This window comes from Vespula vulgaris, chromosome 20 (genome assembly GCF_905475345.1).
Source record: "Vespula vulgaris chromosome 20, iyVesVulg1.1, whole genome shotgun sequence".
Classification (NCBI taxonomy): domain Eukaryota; kingdom Metazoa; phylum Arthropoda; class Insecta; order Hymenoptera; family Vespidae; genus Vespula; species Vespula vulgaris.
The window spans coordinates 2,510,429-2,530,000 of record NC_066605.1 but is presented as its reverse complement, the minus strand read 5'-3'; the positions used below and the strand labels follow the sequence as shown (position 1 = coordinate 2,530,000).

At 33.7% G+C, this 19,572-nt stretch overlaps 1 protein-coding gene across 7 annotated transcripts in view; it reads left to right on the top strand.

Moving 5' to 3' along the window:
* LOC127071069 (iroquois-class homeodomain protein IRX-6) overlaps positions 1-19,572 on the top strand; it is a 53,331-nt gene that overhangs the window by 7,166 nt on the left and 26,593 nt on the right. For all 7 annotated transcript variants that reach the window (XM_051009922.1, XM_051009921.1, XM_051009920.1 and 4 more), the window contains one exon: positions 16,850-17,371. In XM_051009922.1, the coding sequence (XP_050865879.1) occupies positions 16,850-17,371 (522 nt within the window). The remainder of the gene's footprint in view (positions 1-16,849; positions 17,372-19,572) is intronic.

Sequence of the window (19,572 nt, the reverse complement as noted above, 5' to 3'; positions counted from 1 at the left end):
TACGTGATCCAGAAGGGTAGATAACGATGCGCTTTTATCGATCATACGTTGCATTAGTTATATCGATACGATAAGACGTGATAATGGAAATGTAAGAAATTCTCTTCTCTTCTCGTTTATACGAGATACGTATTGTTTTTTTTCTCCCTCTATGTCTCCTTCTTTTTCTTCTTCTTCTTCTTCTTCTTTTTCATCATCATCTTCTTATTCGAGTACTCGACTACTTTACTTATTTGTGTCGTGTAACCGATGAAAATATTTCTAAATCGCGATTAACGATTTGTTTTGTTGTTATACGAAGGAGTACGATTCGCAGCTTGTAACAACAACCGAAGAACTTTAAGCGTCGTTTCGGTCTGTCGAGTTTTACGATGAGATTTGTTCGGACAAATTGTACTCACTGCGAATGATAATATTGACGATAACGTTTTACAGTCTGCCTAACGATGACTGCTTTCTTCGATTCGACTATTTCTGTCTACACATGTCGATACGCTTTTTCGAGATAATCCAAATAATCGAAAAGACCTATCCAAGTTCGTTTTCGAAATTAAAATGTTTTTCTTTTACGATTTGGACGATTTGAAACGACTGATTGATCGATAGACAAATTTTTTTGTTCCCACGTAGAAACATACAGAGTCTATGGTTACGCATCGATACAAGAATATCGTCGAATTATTAATTCTTTATGGTGAGTAGGAGGAGAGATGGGAATTACAAACGATGACACCTTAGACGTAGTAAATTTAGACGTAATAAAGAATATTCTGTATCATTCTAATCTGTGTCAGTCAATTTAATTGAAATTATGGCCACTCTATGTTCTTCGCTCTCCTCTACTCGTTCGCGTTTCTCTTAATACGTTTCTCTCTGTGCATATTTTTGGAACACACTTTCCACCACGATATACCAAATGTCTAAGCTAACGTTTTCCTCGTATCGTTGAGCTTGACGTATCGGAGAATTACTTTGAACAACGCGCGTTCCGCAGAGAGAAAACCATCTCGCTTATATTTCTTCTCTTTCTCTTTGGTTTATGGTTTGCTCACGCTTGTCGCTTTATATTTATTACACCATTGAGATTAGTTAGTTAGCGACCTTTTCGACCGATTCTTAACACATAGATTTATAGAGATTTCTATAGATTACGAATGTGAACATTTTTTTTTTTTTAATAATTATTAATCGATTAAACAACATCACATTTACACGTGCATTTGACTCGTCTAACATAACTTTGGAAATTATTAGAAATATGTACTACGCGTATTATAAAGAAATCGTCGTCGTTTATATTTTCATTATTTTATTACAATTTCGTAATATTTCACTGATTTCATTATCAACAAATATGGAAATGTTCGATCGATATTATTAGTCGTGTCTACTCTTAATCGTGACGAAAATGTCCTGGAAATATTTTTTATAATTTCGAAATCTCTCTTTATTACGTACGATTTACGAAGTTACCAAAATTCACTCGATTCGAACGTTCTTTTAATTGTTGTTAGATAGTATAAAATCTTCATTGGAATTTATTAGAAATATTTATCATTTCATTAGAATCCTATGAAATAGTAACAAAGCAATTTATTCCAAAATTCGGAATATACCTGATTACATTTAATAACAATAAAAATATATATATACGTATATCGTCCGAAATTATATTAAAAAAAAAAAACAATTAAAAGAAATCGTTTACCCTTAGAAATATTTATTAGTTATTGCCGTTCGATTATTACGAGGTATGTAAGTAATTGGTAAAAAACAAAAAATGTCTAATTACGACGAGATCGTACTCATTATGTACAATATATTACACAGCACTTCACTTTTTCTCATTCATTCCGGAATAAACTTTTTATTGGCTAACATACGTACGTACGTACGTACGTACATACATAGATACATACGTACGTATGTACCTACGTAACATACGTGTTGAAAATTACGTTGACAGCTTGAATGGCCACGCTCAAGTTTACTCTCCGATACATATGTATGGCTGACATCGTTTTTAGCAGCTTTGATCCTTAATCGATTCATATTTTGGTCATTCGGCATTTATCTCGCTTCGATATGGTAATGCCTCGGACGTTTGTTGTGTTCAAACGTTATTTCCCCGTTAATTAACGTTATCGCGTTCGATCTACATCGACGTTGACGTGTCTCTTAAATCATCTCAATTAAAAAGACGTATTTACGAGAGACAAAAAAACATTCCCTTACCTAATAATAATAATAATAATAATAATAATAATAATAATAATAATAATAATAATAATAATAATAATAATAACAGTAACAATAACAATAACAATAATAATAATGGTGATGATGATGATGATGATGATGACGACGATGATGATGCGAGAAAACATGCGAAACAATAATAGTAGGAATAATAATTATTATCGTCGTTATTATCATTATTATTATTGTAATTATATTAATACAAAAGAAAGAATGTCGAATTCGTTGGAATATTTTATTTTTGTTTCATTATCGATATTTCGTTAGCTCTCAACGAATTTATACATCGAGTATTCTTTTCAATATATAATATATGTATATATGAATTTCTCTTTTTATATACATTGTATTCTATATATATATATATTTTATTTTTCTATATATATATTTTATTTTCGAAAAGCACGATGGCCAAAGTAGTAAAAATGTTGAATTATAAGAGAATATGGCGTGTATTCGAAGTAATCGAGTGTAATAGTTTTCATCGCCCGACGATAGCTCATTCTAGATTTATCTACTTCTATTTGTCTTCTTCCTTTTAGTAACCAAGGTCTTCATTACGTTTACCGCAAAATTGCACTATTTTTTTTTCTCTTTTTTCTTTTTTTCTTTGTAACTTATTAGAGGTACTCTGACTGCTCGACAATTAAAGTATACCTAAATGTAAAAAGACAGAAAATTTGCTTACTCACGAAATCTAATGCACGTAAGTGCGATTGTTTCTTTTTTTCTTCTTTTTTATTCTTAATTTTTTTTTAATTCGTCTTTTTTCTTTTTTTTTTTTTCTTTTATCTTTCCCACCTAGTTCCTTAATATATTTTCAATTGGTCGATTAGTAATGTCAGAATGTTTTTTGTATTTTATGTCGCGAACTAAGATATCATTGGTATTTTTGAGGTATATTATTAAAGAAATAATATTAATTTTCTTCTTTTTTTTTATAAGGTTTATTACACATATTATATTTTAACGAAAATTAGTCTTCTCTTTTCAAACGCCTTTTAATTATTATTCCTTTGTTGATATGTTTGTTAATAATATAGTATTATACTACATTATACTATATATATATTTAGTATAATGGTACAATTATGATAGTATTATGTAATAAATGATATTGTATTTATACACTTTACGTCATTCGTATTTTAAATAACAATTATATCTTTTCAATCGTTAGATAATATACGGATTTTCAATATTTTTCTATTTGATATTTTTCTGATACAAAGAGTATTGTTAATAAGTAATATCAGAATTTGGTTTATTTCACTATGCCGTTAATAACATTATTAATACGTGATTTTTCAAACTGCATATAGTTATATCTTTAAAACAACGAATCTTATTTTTATCAGAATTCAAATATATCTGATTCATTCGTATTATACTTTCTACAAAAATAATTAATAACATTATTAATATTCTAATATATTTATTATAAATACATATTTCACTATAATACTATAATTCACTATAATTCACGAATTATTTCATCGAATAATCCCAAAGAAAAATTTCAATCCCACCGAAATCCCAGAAAACACAAATTAACGATAATAAAATACCATCGCAATATTTCAAATGAAACAAATCCTTATCGATCATCGACATTGATCTCGTACAAATTTGCAAAACGATGAATGATACGAAGAAATGAAATAAGAGAAATCAAAGAGAAATTAAAAGATTACAACAAAAAAAGAAAAAAGAAGAAAACGAAAACAGAAGAAAAAGAACAAGGACAAGAAAAAAAAAACAGAACAAAGAAGAAAAACACGAAAGAAACAAAACGTTGAAGGAAAAAGAAATATAAAGAGAGTAAAGGTACGCAAACATATATTCTCTTCATTGACGAAGACCCGGTGTAAAAATTATGAATGGCGACGTTATTGCAAGTCGGCACCAGCTACGTGGTTGCACATTGCATTTGCGCTTGCTTTATAGATATAGATAGGATACCTCTCTCGGGTAATAGTTTGCAGGCCAGCAGCAGTTAGCACTGTTTCTCTCGCTGACTCGACGCTACTCGATCCGAAGCTAGCTGACTCAGATCCGCCCTCACCCTCTTGCCATCTTTCTCTCTCTCTCTCTCTCTCTCTCTTTCTTTCTTTTACACAGACATATAAAGGCATATATACATACTCATCAATTTTCCTTTCCATTCCTCCATTCACGTTAACTCGAACTCACCGATACCTGTATACCTTTTTCCAGTACCATCCTTTTTATTAATTCTATTTTCTCTTTTTTTATCTCTTTTTTCTCTTGTCTTTTACCTATAGTAATGTTATATAGCCATTTATATATATATAGATAGATAGATAGATAATCGTATGTATGTATATCGTACACAAATATACATATGTACGTAAAAAAAAGAAGTAGCGACGGTATGCAGTTAAAACGCATATACGGACGTATAACGTGCGTTCTACGTGCGTCGCGTCGTCAACGTCGTCGTCAACGTCGTCGTCAACGTCGTCGTCAACGTCGTCATGCTCGTCGTCGTCATCGTCGTCATCGTCGTTTTCGTGGCGGAAACATTGTTGCTCGATGAACGTTACCACTTCCGGCACTCGTGTTACCTTTCTGTGCCTTGTGCGCTCGACGTTTATGCGGATTAAAGTCTTTCTTCGTGAATTGATTTATTAATCGTCGGTTTTCTCTCTCTCTCTCTCTCTCTCTCATTTCGGTTTAAGTATAAATTGTTGCACTTCTTCTTCTTCCTCTCTTTCTCTCTCTCTCTCTGTCTCTCTCTTTACGTACCCTTTCTTTTCTTTCCCATTTGATTTTAGAATCATCGATATCATCCGAACTATATTGAATTAATTAAAGGATGAACTTGTAGAAAAAAAAAAGAAAATCAAAGAAAGGAGAACGAGAAAACGCTTCCTCCCTAAATTTGTAATTTTTTTTTTTTTTTTTAAATCGGATCGAAGTATTTTCCCTTCTTCTTCTTTTCTCTTTTCCTTCTATTATTTTTCTTCCTTTTTTTCTTTTTTTTTTTTTTTGATCTATTCAAATTTAATTTTATTTTTTACAGTAGCCCGTTTCGGAGGTTTTAAAGAAATCGTTTATTTGTCTCCTTCGGTCGAGCATTATTTTTAGTAACTTAAATATCTTTCACTCTCTCTCTCTCTCTCTCTTTCTCTCTCGATGCTATTACTTACAATTTACAAAGTCCTTTATCGTTTCGAGTTAAACGCTTTGGTAGGTACGTTATACGATCTACTCGATTTATCGTCGGAAAGACGGGTAACAATCGGACGTGCACGTTTCTACTGAAAATATCTTTAATTATCTAATAGTTAGACAAACTCGCGTACTCAACTCGGTACCTACATACATACGAACCTACGATATAAATACATACGGTCGACTTTGCGGTGAACGTTCAACACTTCTAACGAAATAAATCATCGCACAGTGAGTATTCCAGTCGTCGACGGACGACGAGCACGATAAATCTTTGAACGGCGAAAGTTCGTGAGCCCCGAAGTATTACGAATTCAATAGCCACCGCGAATGTATATTCTATTTCCATGCATATATCATGGGGCCTGGTTAACGTCTGCTCTCTCTCTCTCTCTCTTTCTCTCTTTCTCTCTTTCTTTCGTTGTGTTGATGTGTACGTAGTGTGTGTCTGTGTGTATGTGTGTGTGAGTAGGTATGTGTAAAGTTCTCCAGTCTTTTGATATCAACCGAAAATGTCTTTTTTAAAAAGAATGAAAAGAAAAATGGATCAGAAAAGTAAAACTTTATTTCGAACAAATCGTCCAATTGAAAGAAAAAGAAGATATTATTCTTCAAGTATTGTCATAATTGATGATGATGATATTTATTAAATCTAATAAAAATGATATGATCGTTATTGATGTTAAATAATGTTTCATTTTGGTTATTATTGTTAGATTAAATAAATTAAGAAGAATAATAATAATGATAATTGGAGTATAAATTGTTAAAAAGTATTTCTAATGTTAGATATATATTTTCTCGACGAATCGTCTTTTCTAATAAGAATGGATTAATATTGGGAAATATTTCAAGGATGTGTTGTATTAAATTGGTTTAACAAGTAATGTATTAGAATTTTCAATATTTTTTCAACACTTATATACATATGTATATATGTATATAAATATATAAACGTACGAAATTATAGAATATATATTTTATTTTATGAAAAATCATTTGAACAAAATCTTGACGATACGATCTCAATAAATTAAGCCCACTTAAAAATGCTAATGACAATCAATCCAAACAAATAAATCAAAACGCGTCAATCTTTTCTTCACTTATTTTTCTAAAATGAAATAAATAAAAAATAGAAACAAGATAAAGAAAAAAGAAAAAGAAAAAAAAAGAAAGAGAATAAACTTTAATTCTTTTCCCAACTACTCGTAAAATTATTAACGGATGTGATAAAAATAGATCGGTATTAAAAATGTAATAGATATTTCTGACGAAATATTTAAAAACTCGACACTGGTACTTACATTAATCAGTTCGGTTTAAAATTACATCCTTTGCTTCTTTGTAAGTATGCTTATATATATATATATATATATATATATATATATATATATATATATATATACACCATCACAAGAGATAACAAAGACATGATTATCAAAAGAAGAAAGAAGGGAAGAGTATCGTTCTTCGTCTGTATCTTTAGACCGCCGGATGCTACAACGACGACGTATCGTCGTCGAGGTGTTCGTTTCCGATAACCATTTCTGCACCCAAACCGATAATCGTTTTACGTGGAAATCTTGATATCATATGACGAATTCGCCTATAAATTTATTCCCCTTGTACTTAGTTATTATACTGATTAGATGAATAGATACAAATTCATTTCGTAGATTCTCTATCATATCTAAAATACAATTAATACGATATGAAAATATTTCTTAAACTTCCAAACAAAATCAAATCATATCCATCAATCCACCACGAGAGAATTATTTCTTCTTTCTATTGAAAGATCTTTGATCGTATATTTCGTAGACATATATGTACATACATATACATTTACTGACAAAAGTTAAGAAACAAAGTAATCGTTCGTCCATTTTTCTATATTCTTTATCTTCCGAAATACATAGAGAAATAATATTTCATATATGTGTTATCTCATTATACTATTTTCAGTTTCAACCTATGTATTTTGAATAGATAAAGAATATTGTAGAAAAATGGACGAACGATTACTTTGTTTCTTAACTTTTGTCAGTATATAAGTATATATACATATATATATATATATTTTTTTTTTCTCTGCGTCAAGATCAACTATTCCTCTTCAAAAGAATTTTTCTACGATAAATTTGGCAAAATTGACGGTAAGAGAACACGGGACAGCATGAACCGTGTGGGAAACACATAAGTGAGTGCCGCGAAGCCTAAGCATACATGCGAGGAAGGTCCATCAATCTGGACTGAAGTCAATATTGACTTGGTCGGGCCTCGTTGCAAAGAGGGCATCATTTCTCTCTCTCTCTCTTTCTCTCTCTCAGCATATAAAGAGAGGGACCGGTCCCTTTTCGTTGGCAGGACACGCGTGACAAATGCTTCGTGTGCAAACAGTGGCGCATCTGTGTCCACAGGATAACCGATTCCTTCTTTTCTTCTTCTTCCGCCGAATCGCTTATAAATCCTTATAGCGTGTTGTCGAATACTTTCTTTGGTGGTCCTACGTTAATACTTTCTTTCTCTGTGTATTCATATTCGTTACTTGTATTCTTCCATTATCGAATTTTCACGATTACATATGTATATAATTATGTTGGATACTAAAGGATCGATTTATTCGAATGAATAAAATTTTGTCTCTTAGTTATTTAGATGATTAGACGTTTAAGCGTTTCTCACAATTTAGAAGTGATTAGGAAAATTCTGTCGAAAATATCGTAGCTGTTGAATCGTGAAATGTTTCTTTTTTTCGATCCATTTTATAGATCTCCATTTGATATAGTTTATTATCAAAAGAAATGAACGATTAGGTTAAAAGAATTTTTCTTAATGTTACCATTATTAATATCATAAACTATTTCTTACGAATCCATTGTAATTTCTTTCGAGATATTTCTAATCATGGTGGTCTGTTCATTTTATCTTCCTTTCTCTCTCTCTCTCTCTCTCTACATACATATATACATATCACTTTCTACCTACTTTACATATCTCGACTAAGATCTTTCCCCATTCGTAACGATCCGAAACGATTTCAATTGGATCTTCCAAAACTCATTTAGTTTTCTTCTCAGGTAGGAATAGAAAAACATTTAGAGAAAAAAAAAAGAAAAAAAAAAAAAAGAAAAAAGATATCCAAGATATCGCACCGATCGGAAAATGTCCAGTAGTAAACTCGTCGTCTATTCCTTCTTGAACTAGACGATACAAGAGTTCTTACGATTGGAAAAAGGAATACGACACGAATGAGAATCTATCAAGAGCGACCAACCAACCAACCAACCAACCAACCAACCAACCAATCAACCAACCAAGCAACCAAGCAACCAACCAAGCAACCAACCAACCAACTAACCGATCGATCGATCGATCGATCGACAGATCGAGAGAGAGAAAGAAAGAAAGAGAAAGGAAGAAAGGAGATGGTTACTTGTTCCCACGTCGCGAGCGACTTGACTGTTACATTGTGCATATAAATCGTGTCATAAAATGCATGTTCTTCTCAGATCGAAGAAGAGTCGTTGGATATGCTGTTGGAGGTTGGGGTGAGACGACCTCCCCAAGCATACTGGTTTTCTAGTCGGCCTGCGCGCGCAGAGCAGATCGTTTACGACCGTTTTAACCGAGGCCTTCCACTTTTTTCCATCGCTAAGATCGACGGCCATCGATCATCCATCCGTCCGTCGTCGGCTACGACGACGACGACGACGACAACGACAACGACAACGACAACGACAACGACTGCGACGATCTCGACAACGCGAGCTCGGTGCGTACGATATCGGTTAACTTTTTCGTTCTCTCGAGTCTCTCAGGTATGCCAGGCTAACTCTCCTCTCTTCGTTTGCCTCGGTACCGTGACCAGAATCCATGATAATTTCTTTTTTTTTTCCTTTTTTCTTTTTTCTTCTTACCCTCCTTTTTTCTCCTCTCTATTCTATCTTTTGTCTTCTCCCTTTTTTCCTCTGTTTTGTTTTTTTTTTCCTTTCCCTTCTCCCGTCCAACTTTACAAGGTGTCAGGTCAGGTCGAAACTAGTCGCCTTTTTAAGTCGTCCTCTAGCCTAAGTTTCTCCTTCCATATCTTCTAAACTCTCTTTCTTTTTTTTTTCTCTCTCTCTCTCTCTTTCTCTTTCTTTCTTTCTCTTTTCCATTCCATTCCACCATCAACATCACCATCGGCACCGTCCTTGCAACTTCCCACATCTCGACTTCTTACATTTTTATGTTCACGGATTCGCATCCGACGAGAGAAGGCAGGTAGCTCTTCTCGGTTAAGAGAAAGAGAGAGAGAGAGAGAAAGAGAAAGAGAGAAACGATGACGACGACGACGACGACGACGACGACGACGATGACGACGACAACGACGACAGTCGACGCCTCGTTGTCGCCACCTTTGACGCCCAACCGGTTTAGAGTCCTCGAAATACGAGCGATAAATAACGCGTCCGAAGCTTTGTTCTTCATATAATTTTAAAACTAGCATTGGAAATTAGCATCGGCTTTCATCGGTACTCACAAAGGAGAGCTGTATATATAACTATTTTCATTCAACGATCTCTTATCTGCTCGGTGATATTTCTTCTTCTTATTCTTATTCATGTACTTCTTTTTCTTTTTCCTTCGGCTTCGTTTTCTGCAGCTACTTTGACTTCTTCTTTCTGTTTCTTATTTGTCGAAAGATATCTTTTAAGATTGAATTATATCTATCGTGTATGTTATAATAATGATGAACATTTTGTTATGTGATTCGAGGTTTAATAATAGTATAATAATGTATTATGATATAATGATATAATGGTAATAATAATAATAATAGTAAAAAATGTTATTATGTTATTACGTTATTCTTTTGGAGACACGCATCCTGAGTAATCGAAAGATTTATAATTTTTTATATAACAATAATAATATGTCTATATTATAATAATATGTTAATATTGTAGTAATATTCTATAATAATAATAATAATAGCAACAAATAATTCCTTTCTTGAATGTTTCAAATAAATTAATACATTTCTAATTTTTCATGATTGTTCTTCAATTAAATAAATTATACAATAATAACGTAATTACTATAATATAATAATAGAAAATACATCATCACTTTGTAACGTACCGAATTATTAAAACAATCTAATCTTCCGCAATTCGATTTAACCAATAATACAATAACAACAATATAAAATAACAATACTAAAGAATATCTTCATTAAAACATATATATATATATATAATACAGTATTCCATGATCGAGGGCACCATTTCAAATAATTGCAGACTCGTCACAAACGCACGAGAGTAAAGTAGAAACAAAATCGTAAAATCGCATTCATTCAAAATTCATATTGATTTCATCAAGGACAAATCGTATACGTCCATTAAGAAAAAATAAATAAATAAAAGAAAAGAAAAACCATAGGAAGAAACAAGAACCAGAAAGAAAGAAACGAAAAGAAAACAAAACAAAAAGGAAAAGAAAAAGAAAGAATGAACGAAGCAAAAAGAAAAAAAAAAAAAAAGAAATTAAGAAAATGACAAATCCTAAGAGACAACAAGTGTTGTAAGAACGGTATAGGAAAAGCAAAGTTGTAGCTTTTAAGGGAGGGAGTAACATAATAGATGAAAAAACAGGTAGAGGAACAGAAGGAGGTGGAAGATGGTAGCGATGCTGGCAGTGGCAATTAGCATGCTCGTGGAACAAACGAGCTAGTCGCCGAGCTAATGCATCGATATACTCAACGTCTTTGAGAATAATTATCGGCTGTTCTCGAGCCTACTGTAGTCAAAGCAGAGAAGAAGAAGAAGAAGACGAAGAAGACGAAGAAGAAGAAGAAGAAGAAGAAAAAGAAAAAGAAGAAGAAGAAGAGGATGAGGATCAGAAGAATGAGGAGGATGAGGAAGACTTGGACACACGCGCGAGCTACCTTGAGTGCTACTTTAAAGGCGACACCAAAGCCAGCAATTGCGGCATCGACAAAAAGAACAAGTAGAAGAAGAAGAAGAAGAAGAAGAAGAAGAAGAAGAAGAAGAAGAAGAAGAAGAAGAAGAAGAAGAAGAAGAAGTAGCAACAGCAGCAATGGTGATATAGTTGCGGCACGACCTGCAACGGTTGGTCGCTCGATGCGATCGCGTCGAGTAACTTGGAACCGGCCACCTTTTCCCTCTTCCCACTCTTTCTCTCTTTCTCTCTTTCTCTCTGTCTTACTCTCTTCTTTCTCTTTTTCTTTCTCTTTCTCTTTCTCTAAAGAGAGTCCTAGTAGGACTGAATTATTGTCCGTGCACGCGGACACTCGCCAACACGCTTCGTCGTTTAACCCCAAGCCCGAGGTTTCAGCCCCATAGCACATTCCTCCCATCGTTGAATTTTCTTCGTCGGAAGATGTGGAATTCTGTGACTCCTCTCTCTCTCTCTCTCTCTCTCTCTCTCTCTGTCTTTTTATCCTTTTCTTTCTCTTTATCTATCTATCTATCTATCTATCTCTTTCCATCTTCTTCTTCTTCGTATTTTTCACTTCTTAACATCGAATTTTATTTTTTTATTTGTATACTTTTTTTCATCTCTCTCTCTCTCTCTCTCTTTCTCTTTCTTGTTTTTTTTTCTTTTTCTTTTCTCTTCCTATATCTCTTTCTCTCTCTATCTTTCTCTCTTTCTACCTCTCTCTTTCTCTTTTGCATCGATGGATTTCCTTTTTCCGTTTTGTACGTTCGCGCTTTATCTCTTCGTTCCAGTCACCTTAGGATTTACGATCGACGAAAGTACAAGTGCGGTTTCGTGCCTCGCTTCGTTACAGGAACGCCGGTATAATTATACGGATTATCTTGCGATTAAGCGGCTCCTTCCTTTGTAGGAAAGAGTATATGGTTTCTCTAAGTTTGCACCCATGACGTTGATTGAAACGTCTTTTCAATGATTTTATTTGTCCTTCGTTTTCATTTTTTCCTCTTCTTTTTTTTCAGTATTATTCTAATTTCTAATTTCGATTATTAGATCGATCAATAACTTTTATGTTATCGAAATTTTCAACGTGTCCGAGTTGAGATTTGTAGATCTTAATCTTTTTATTCTATTTCTTTTTTATCTTATAGTATCCTTTTTTTAAATCCATAGAATTTAATATATTAACATATATATATATATATATATATGTATCTATGTAAGTATATTATATACGTATTAATTATATATAAATATACACTTCAGAATTTTTAGAAATGTATATAATCAGTTTTAGTAACAAGAGAAATATATCGTAAGAAATACATGACTTTCAATCGATAAATTTTTTAATCCTTTTATCCCACAAGTTAAAAAATAAAAAATGTGATTATATAAAAAATGCATGTCAAGATAATTAATTTTCACAGATTAATGCGAACACTTATAGTAACAGAAAGAATCGATCATTTTATAAGAAATAAGAATTAATCCTAATCTATGAATTTGATGAGCCTTCTTTTATCGATTAAAACAAATATCATTAGATATCTTAAGAAACAACAAATGTGATTACGTTGAACTGAAACAAACTCCAAGTACAAAAAACAATAACTCTAACATTTATGTCGTAACACTACTATAATATTTTCATTAATTCCAAAACACTTCATAAAACAAATACTCCGACATTTATAAATATTTCGATCATTACGAATAATTAAATGTCATTCTTGATTGCGTGAAGATTATGTCAGTACTACTTGCGTCACGTATTACGTACTAATATTCAATAATGAATATCAATAATAAATTCAATACGATTTATTTCAAATTGACCTAATAGACCTTTAAAAATCCTAACAGAATCAAACAAACGATCAAACAAACAACATTCATATAATAAAAAAGTCGATATAATACCACGATACAAACGAACGAACCAATACAGAAAAATAACAAAGAAACGATCTAAAATATTAATCGACGAGGAACGATGATCTAGATCGAAACGATCCGTAGAAGACGTAACATGCACGTGCATAAATCGAGGAACGTGCGACAGTTGGGCCAGCAGAGGAAACATCGTGGCTACGTTGCCAGGAACGACACGCATTAACGCTATACTACACCTCTCGATAGCCATAATGCGTGGAGCACGATGGCTCACGTTTTTCGACACCCTCCTGACCCAGCGATGACCCCCCTCCTGTTTATCCCATCCCACCCTATTGCATCCCTCTTTGCTTTGCGATACAATACCCTAGCGAAGTTTCGACAATATGTTTTGGGGCCATAGCAAAACGTGGCAACGGATGGATGAACAACGGACAACGGATGGATCGATCGAGAGGGTTGCTATAACTCGCTTACTGCATTCTCTCTCTCTCTCTCTCTCTTTTTCTTTCTTATTCTCTTTCTCTTTCTATCAGTATCTATCTCTTTATATAGGGTTGGTACGTGGTTGAAAACGCCTGTATCAGTAGAAAAAGAAAAAGGAGAGAGGAAGTTATGAGGTAGATACATATATATATATATATACATATATATATATATGTATGTATAGGGATAGGGGTTAGGGCGGAGTTTGTTTAGGCCCAGGGCGCGAAAGGCACTCAAGCCGCTAATCTATTTAGCCGTAGTGTTTGATATGGAATTAATGATGGGTTTGGTATAAAGAGAGAGAGAGAGAGTTACATATCGTCCTTCCTGCTCGAACGTCACGCTATTACCTTATAAACCCCACTTTACTACCCCCCCCCTTACTTCTCCTTCTACCCCACATCACATCGTCACAGATTTTCAGTTTACCTTTTGAAGTTACGGAAGATGAAAAAAGAAAAAGGGAATAATAAGACTGAGGGGACGCGCAAGGCGTGTGTTTGGTGGGGGGAGGGGAGAGGACGGGAGAGTGGTACAACATGGGGAAATATTAGAAGGGAGGGAGAGGTAAGCTCATTCAGTAGTGTCGATTCTAAAACGATTGTTTCTCTCGATCGACAAAGGTGTTGGTGTTGGAAAGAAAAGGATGGAGTAAACGCAGCTGTTAGGGTAACTTCGTTGAGATATTTCAAGGGATGAGGTGGGGGAACAAGGATGGAGGGCTGGAGAGATGGAGGGGAAGGCAGGAGAGAGAAAAGAAGAGAAAAAAGAGACAGAAGTTCTTATTTGTGTGGTTACGAAGAAAAGAATGTTAGTAGGAGACGTTAATGTGAGGTGTTTTGCGACAATGACGACGACGGTGACGAAGATGACGACGGTGACGACGGTAACGACGGTAACGACGGTGACGACGGTGACGACGTTGACAACGATGAAGGTGACGATACGGTCAAGTGCCGGTGTCACGTTGCATCTCTTTCTCTTTCTCTCTCTCTTTCTCTTTCTCTCTCTCTCTCTCTCTCTCTCTCTCTCTCTCTCTGTCCTCTTCTTTTTTTTTATTTTTCTTGTTTCTTTCTGTCTCTTTCTTTCTCTTTCGAGAGACGTGCCGCGTAACAGCGCATCAGAATGCGACACTGTCAGCAAAATCCCGCTGCGACGGAGTACGGTAGCACTCTTGAGAGTAAACTTTGAATAAGTTGACGCTCGCGAGTATCTTCTCTCTCTCTCTCTCTCTCTCTCTTTCACTCTTTACTCTTTACTCTCTCTCTCTCTCTCTCTCTCTCTCTTTCTCTTTCTCTTTCTCTATGTACTACTTTGTTGTGACGTCAAGCTTAGAAGCGCCACCAGGAGAGATTTCTTTATCAACTTTAGAGTTCAGTCTGTTTCTCGCTCTTTTCGTATAATAATAATAATAATAATAATAATAATAATAATAATAATAATAATAATAATAATAATAATAATAATAATAATGATAATAATAATAATAGTAATAATAATAATAATAATAATAATAATAATAATAATAATAATAATAATAATAATAATAATAATAGTAATAGTAATAATAATAAGAAGAAATGTTTTTTAGTTCGAAAATAATTGGTATGAATATTTTTAGATTTATAGAATAGTTTCAATTTCGTTTTAGATTTATAGTTGTATAAATTAATAAATCTACGGATTTTCGTTAAACAATTTAGAAATATATATATATATATAAAATTGCGTGTTTTCAAGTTAATATTTACTTTTCTTTTGTAACATTTTCTAACACTTTCTCTATCTTTTATTTCTCCTGCATTTTTACTTTCTTGCACTTAGAAATGTTGCAAGCAAGAAAATGTTTCGATCGATATTATTAATGTAATGACGAAAGAGATCTTTATAATTCGTTAAAAAACTTCATTGGAAACGATAGATATGATTAAAATAAAGTTTGAAGTGTTTTAGATATATAGTCGCGTATAAAAATAAAATCTTTTCGTTTATATAAAGAAATAAGGGAAGTGGAGTCATATTCCGTTGCAGTGTCCTATGACAGTCTTGTAAGTTTCTCTTTCTCTCTCTCTCTCTCTCCCTCCCTCCCTCTCTCTCTCTCTCTCTCTCTTTCTCTATCTCTTTTTACACTTTGCTACGACGTAGAGTTTAGAAAAGTGAGAAGTAACATTTCTTTATCGACTCTAAATTTCCATCTACTTCTTAGTCTTTTTATAATAATAATAATAATAATAATAATATTAATAATATAAATAACTTTTCGTTCGATTAAAAAATGCAAATAACTAATAAGAATTTCTAATAAGTTTTAGTTATAGTATCATCGATAAATTTTTAGAAATAAAAATGAAAGAGTGAGAGAGATGGATACATGCTTCGTTGCAGTGTCCTATGACACTCTCTCTCTCTCTCTCTCTCTCTCTCTCTATTTCTCTCTTTTTCTCTCTTTCTACCGTGTCGCAATATCGAGATTAGAAAAGTGAAAGAGACGAATTTCTTGATTGACTATAAATTTTACTACATCTGCTTTTCAATCTTCTCATAATAATAATAATGAAAGAAACTACTGGTTAGAAGAAAAAAAAAATATATATATATATATAATCAATATTCATTACACACGTTTTCAAAGTATAGTCGGATGGATAAATCTTTGGATTTTAATAAAGAAGTAAAAAAAAGAAAGAAATATGGATTCGCTGTCTGTTGCAATGTCCTACGACTTATAGTACTGTGTCGCAATATTGAGATTAGAGAACTAAGAGAGAGAGAGAGAGAGAGGAAGAAATACAAGAAAGAGAAGAAAGGAAAGAGAAACAGAAAGGAAGACGGAGAGAAAAAGACAATATCATCGTCTCTATAAAACAATAATCCACAAAACTACAATACTCTGATCTTGATTAGAAAATAATCAAATCAACATAAATTCCTTGCCTTTGCAAATACGCTTCGATCCTTTCGAAATGAATGTACATAAAAAAAAAAAAAAAAAAAGAAAAACGAAAAAGAAAAAAAAACGAAAAAAGACAAAGTTAAAATTTATGAATCTCGTTTTATGTTCCAGTGTCCTGTGACAATAAACTCGTCGTTAGCGTCGTCGTCGGGCTCACCATCGTCAGGCGTTCACCTGAGCGCAGGAAGTTCGTCTTTGGTGAGTGCGGCGTCCGGCGGAGGGACGACGAATCATCCTCTTGGCGTGGTGGGTGCCGTGCCCGGTGGCGGGGCCGGTGGTCTGTCGAACGCAAGGATGGCGGTGACGAGCGCGGTTGTACGGCCACCGGGGAGTCCAACAGCCTCGGTGAGTCCGTCTCAAGGTCACCCACCGCCAACGACGGCAGGCCCAACAGCCGCTAGGTGCTGCGACACCGGCAGACCCATCTTCACGGACCCCCTCACCGGGCAAACTGTCTGTTCTTGTCAGTACGAGCTACTTGGTGGTTATCAAAGACTCGGAGCATTACCAACTGCAGCTCTATCGATGTATAGCGCACCCTACGCTGCTGCAGCAGCCGCTGCTGCTTCCGAAGGCATGGCTGCTTATTTTCCAAGTCTTGGTGCTGAACAGGCACCGTTCTACACGCCTACCGTGAGTCATTTCTCTATTTTTCTAATCTTTTCTTTCGCTCATCAAAACTTTACGAATTATTCCTATCGATTGTTATCGACGTGAAAGTGTCGTTCGCTTGCTTTTCTTTTTTTCTCTTCATTTTCTCTCTCTCTCTCTCTCTCTCTCTCTTTTTTTTGTTTTTTTCTTTTCTTCAGTAGGATAAATTCGATTCGGATGTAAATTTAAATTTAAACGACGGAACGTTCGCGATGATTCGATCGAACGCTTTCTTTCGATATACGCGTAAAAAATGTTGAAACATATTTTTCCACCACGGATATATCCCACCATGCGGCGATACTGAAACGGCAGAAAGTTTCTGAACGATCCGACACTTGAGATATTCGAAATAGTTTGTATTTGCTTATGTCTGAATTTCTTATCTCATTTTTCAACACACCGGTCTATAAAAGATGATTATCTTTGAAACTACTTGAGATATTCAAAACTCTTATATGTTTATACGTGCTTTAGTACACGATTTGCGTCGGATCGATTCGTACGAAATTTTATATAAAGAATAACGTTACGTCTTAGCAAGATAAAATAATTTCAATTTGACACGACTTACTTTTTTACGCGGAAAGGTCGACAAATTTTTCGAGTAGTGGCATTGAAATTTCTCAGAGAAGAAAAAAAGAAGAAGAACAAAGAAAAAGAGAAATGCTTTTGATTCTCTAATGCAACAAAGAAATATATATATATATATAAAAGAAAAACGGAAGAAGAATAGAAACAAAAATTGTATGGATGATCCCATAAAAAAAAATGTTTCTTTTTATTATGTTCGCGTTGAACGGAATATTGGATTTAGCAAGTTCCTGTAATATCTATGTCGTTACGATAGAATAGAGAAACGGTGTGCGTGGAAGACACTGTGTGTAATGTCCTTTAAGCTCGATCATAAAGAAGAAACGATAAAGGCGAGCACTCTCGAGCGACGGCTCGAAACACGACACAGTGTTCCACTGTCGTAGCAACTCGAATTCATAAATTTACGCTTGTGGTGAGGCTATTTTCTTGGTGAGACGCCCTGTGTGTGGTCTGATAACCTCTAGTCGCCGACTAACTCGGATGCATGAAACTTCGATCTTCTACTTCTTAGTTCTTCTTCTTCTTCTTCTTCTTCTTCTTCTTCTTCCTCCTCTTATACGTTTTCTGGTCGTATTAACGTCATTGCCGGTCCTCAATGACGATAATGCCTCGTTTATACACCGTTACTTGTCCAGTCCGGCGACATTTAAGTCGTTTGAAGAAAATTTTCACGCACCGTTGACGATAAACTCTAAAAGATCTAACTCTCGATCGTTCGATTATTTTTCTTTTTTTTTTTCTTTCTTTTTCTTTTCTTTTTTTTGTTCTTTCTTTATTTTTTTCTTTCTTCTTTTTTGTAATTTTTGTCACCGCTTTTTCTCCGCTTTTTCACTTTTATTTTCTCTTTATTTCTTCTTTCATCTATCTTCTATTAAGATCTTTAACGGCGATCTCTGCTCATGACTTATTTATCGTTCCTAATACGTTTTAAACTAGTAGACTTCTAATCGGTAAATGTAAATGACTATATATATATATATATTTAGATACGAAACGAAATGCTAACGGAAATAGAAAATTTTGTTTTGAAATTAATTAGTTAAGAAAAAAAGAAAAAGAAAAAAGAATGAAGAATTAAAAAAGTCTAATAATAATTTCTTGATAGGAGAGCGATTGAAACGAACAATTGATTTATTTATTTTATTATTATAGCCATAAGAAAATTTTAGATAAATCTAATTAACGATTAAGTGCTTTGATAAAATAGAGATGAGCGAAAAGTTTCTCTACTTTCTACTATTTAATAATCAATTACTCCTATCCAAAACGCATTAGGCTAATTATTTTTTTCGAGATCGTAAAAAGACTGCTAAGCCCAATAATAAATGGTCTTGGGAAAAGATTAATTGATTTTTTAATATCGTACAAAAAAAAAAAAAGAAACATTTAACCCGATACTGCGTATGTTTCTCCAAGAATGTAACGATTCAATGAAACGTAAAAAACAAAAAAAAAAAAAATCAAATGATCGTATGCGTCCTTTCGAATAAATACAAATTAACAATAAATCGTTAAACGGATACGCTGAAACTCGTATTTTTTTGGCTTCGCGAAAAATGAATAAATAAAAAAAAAAAAAGAAAAGA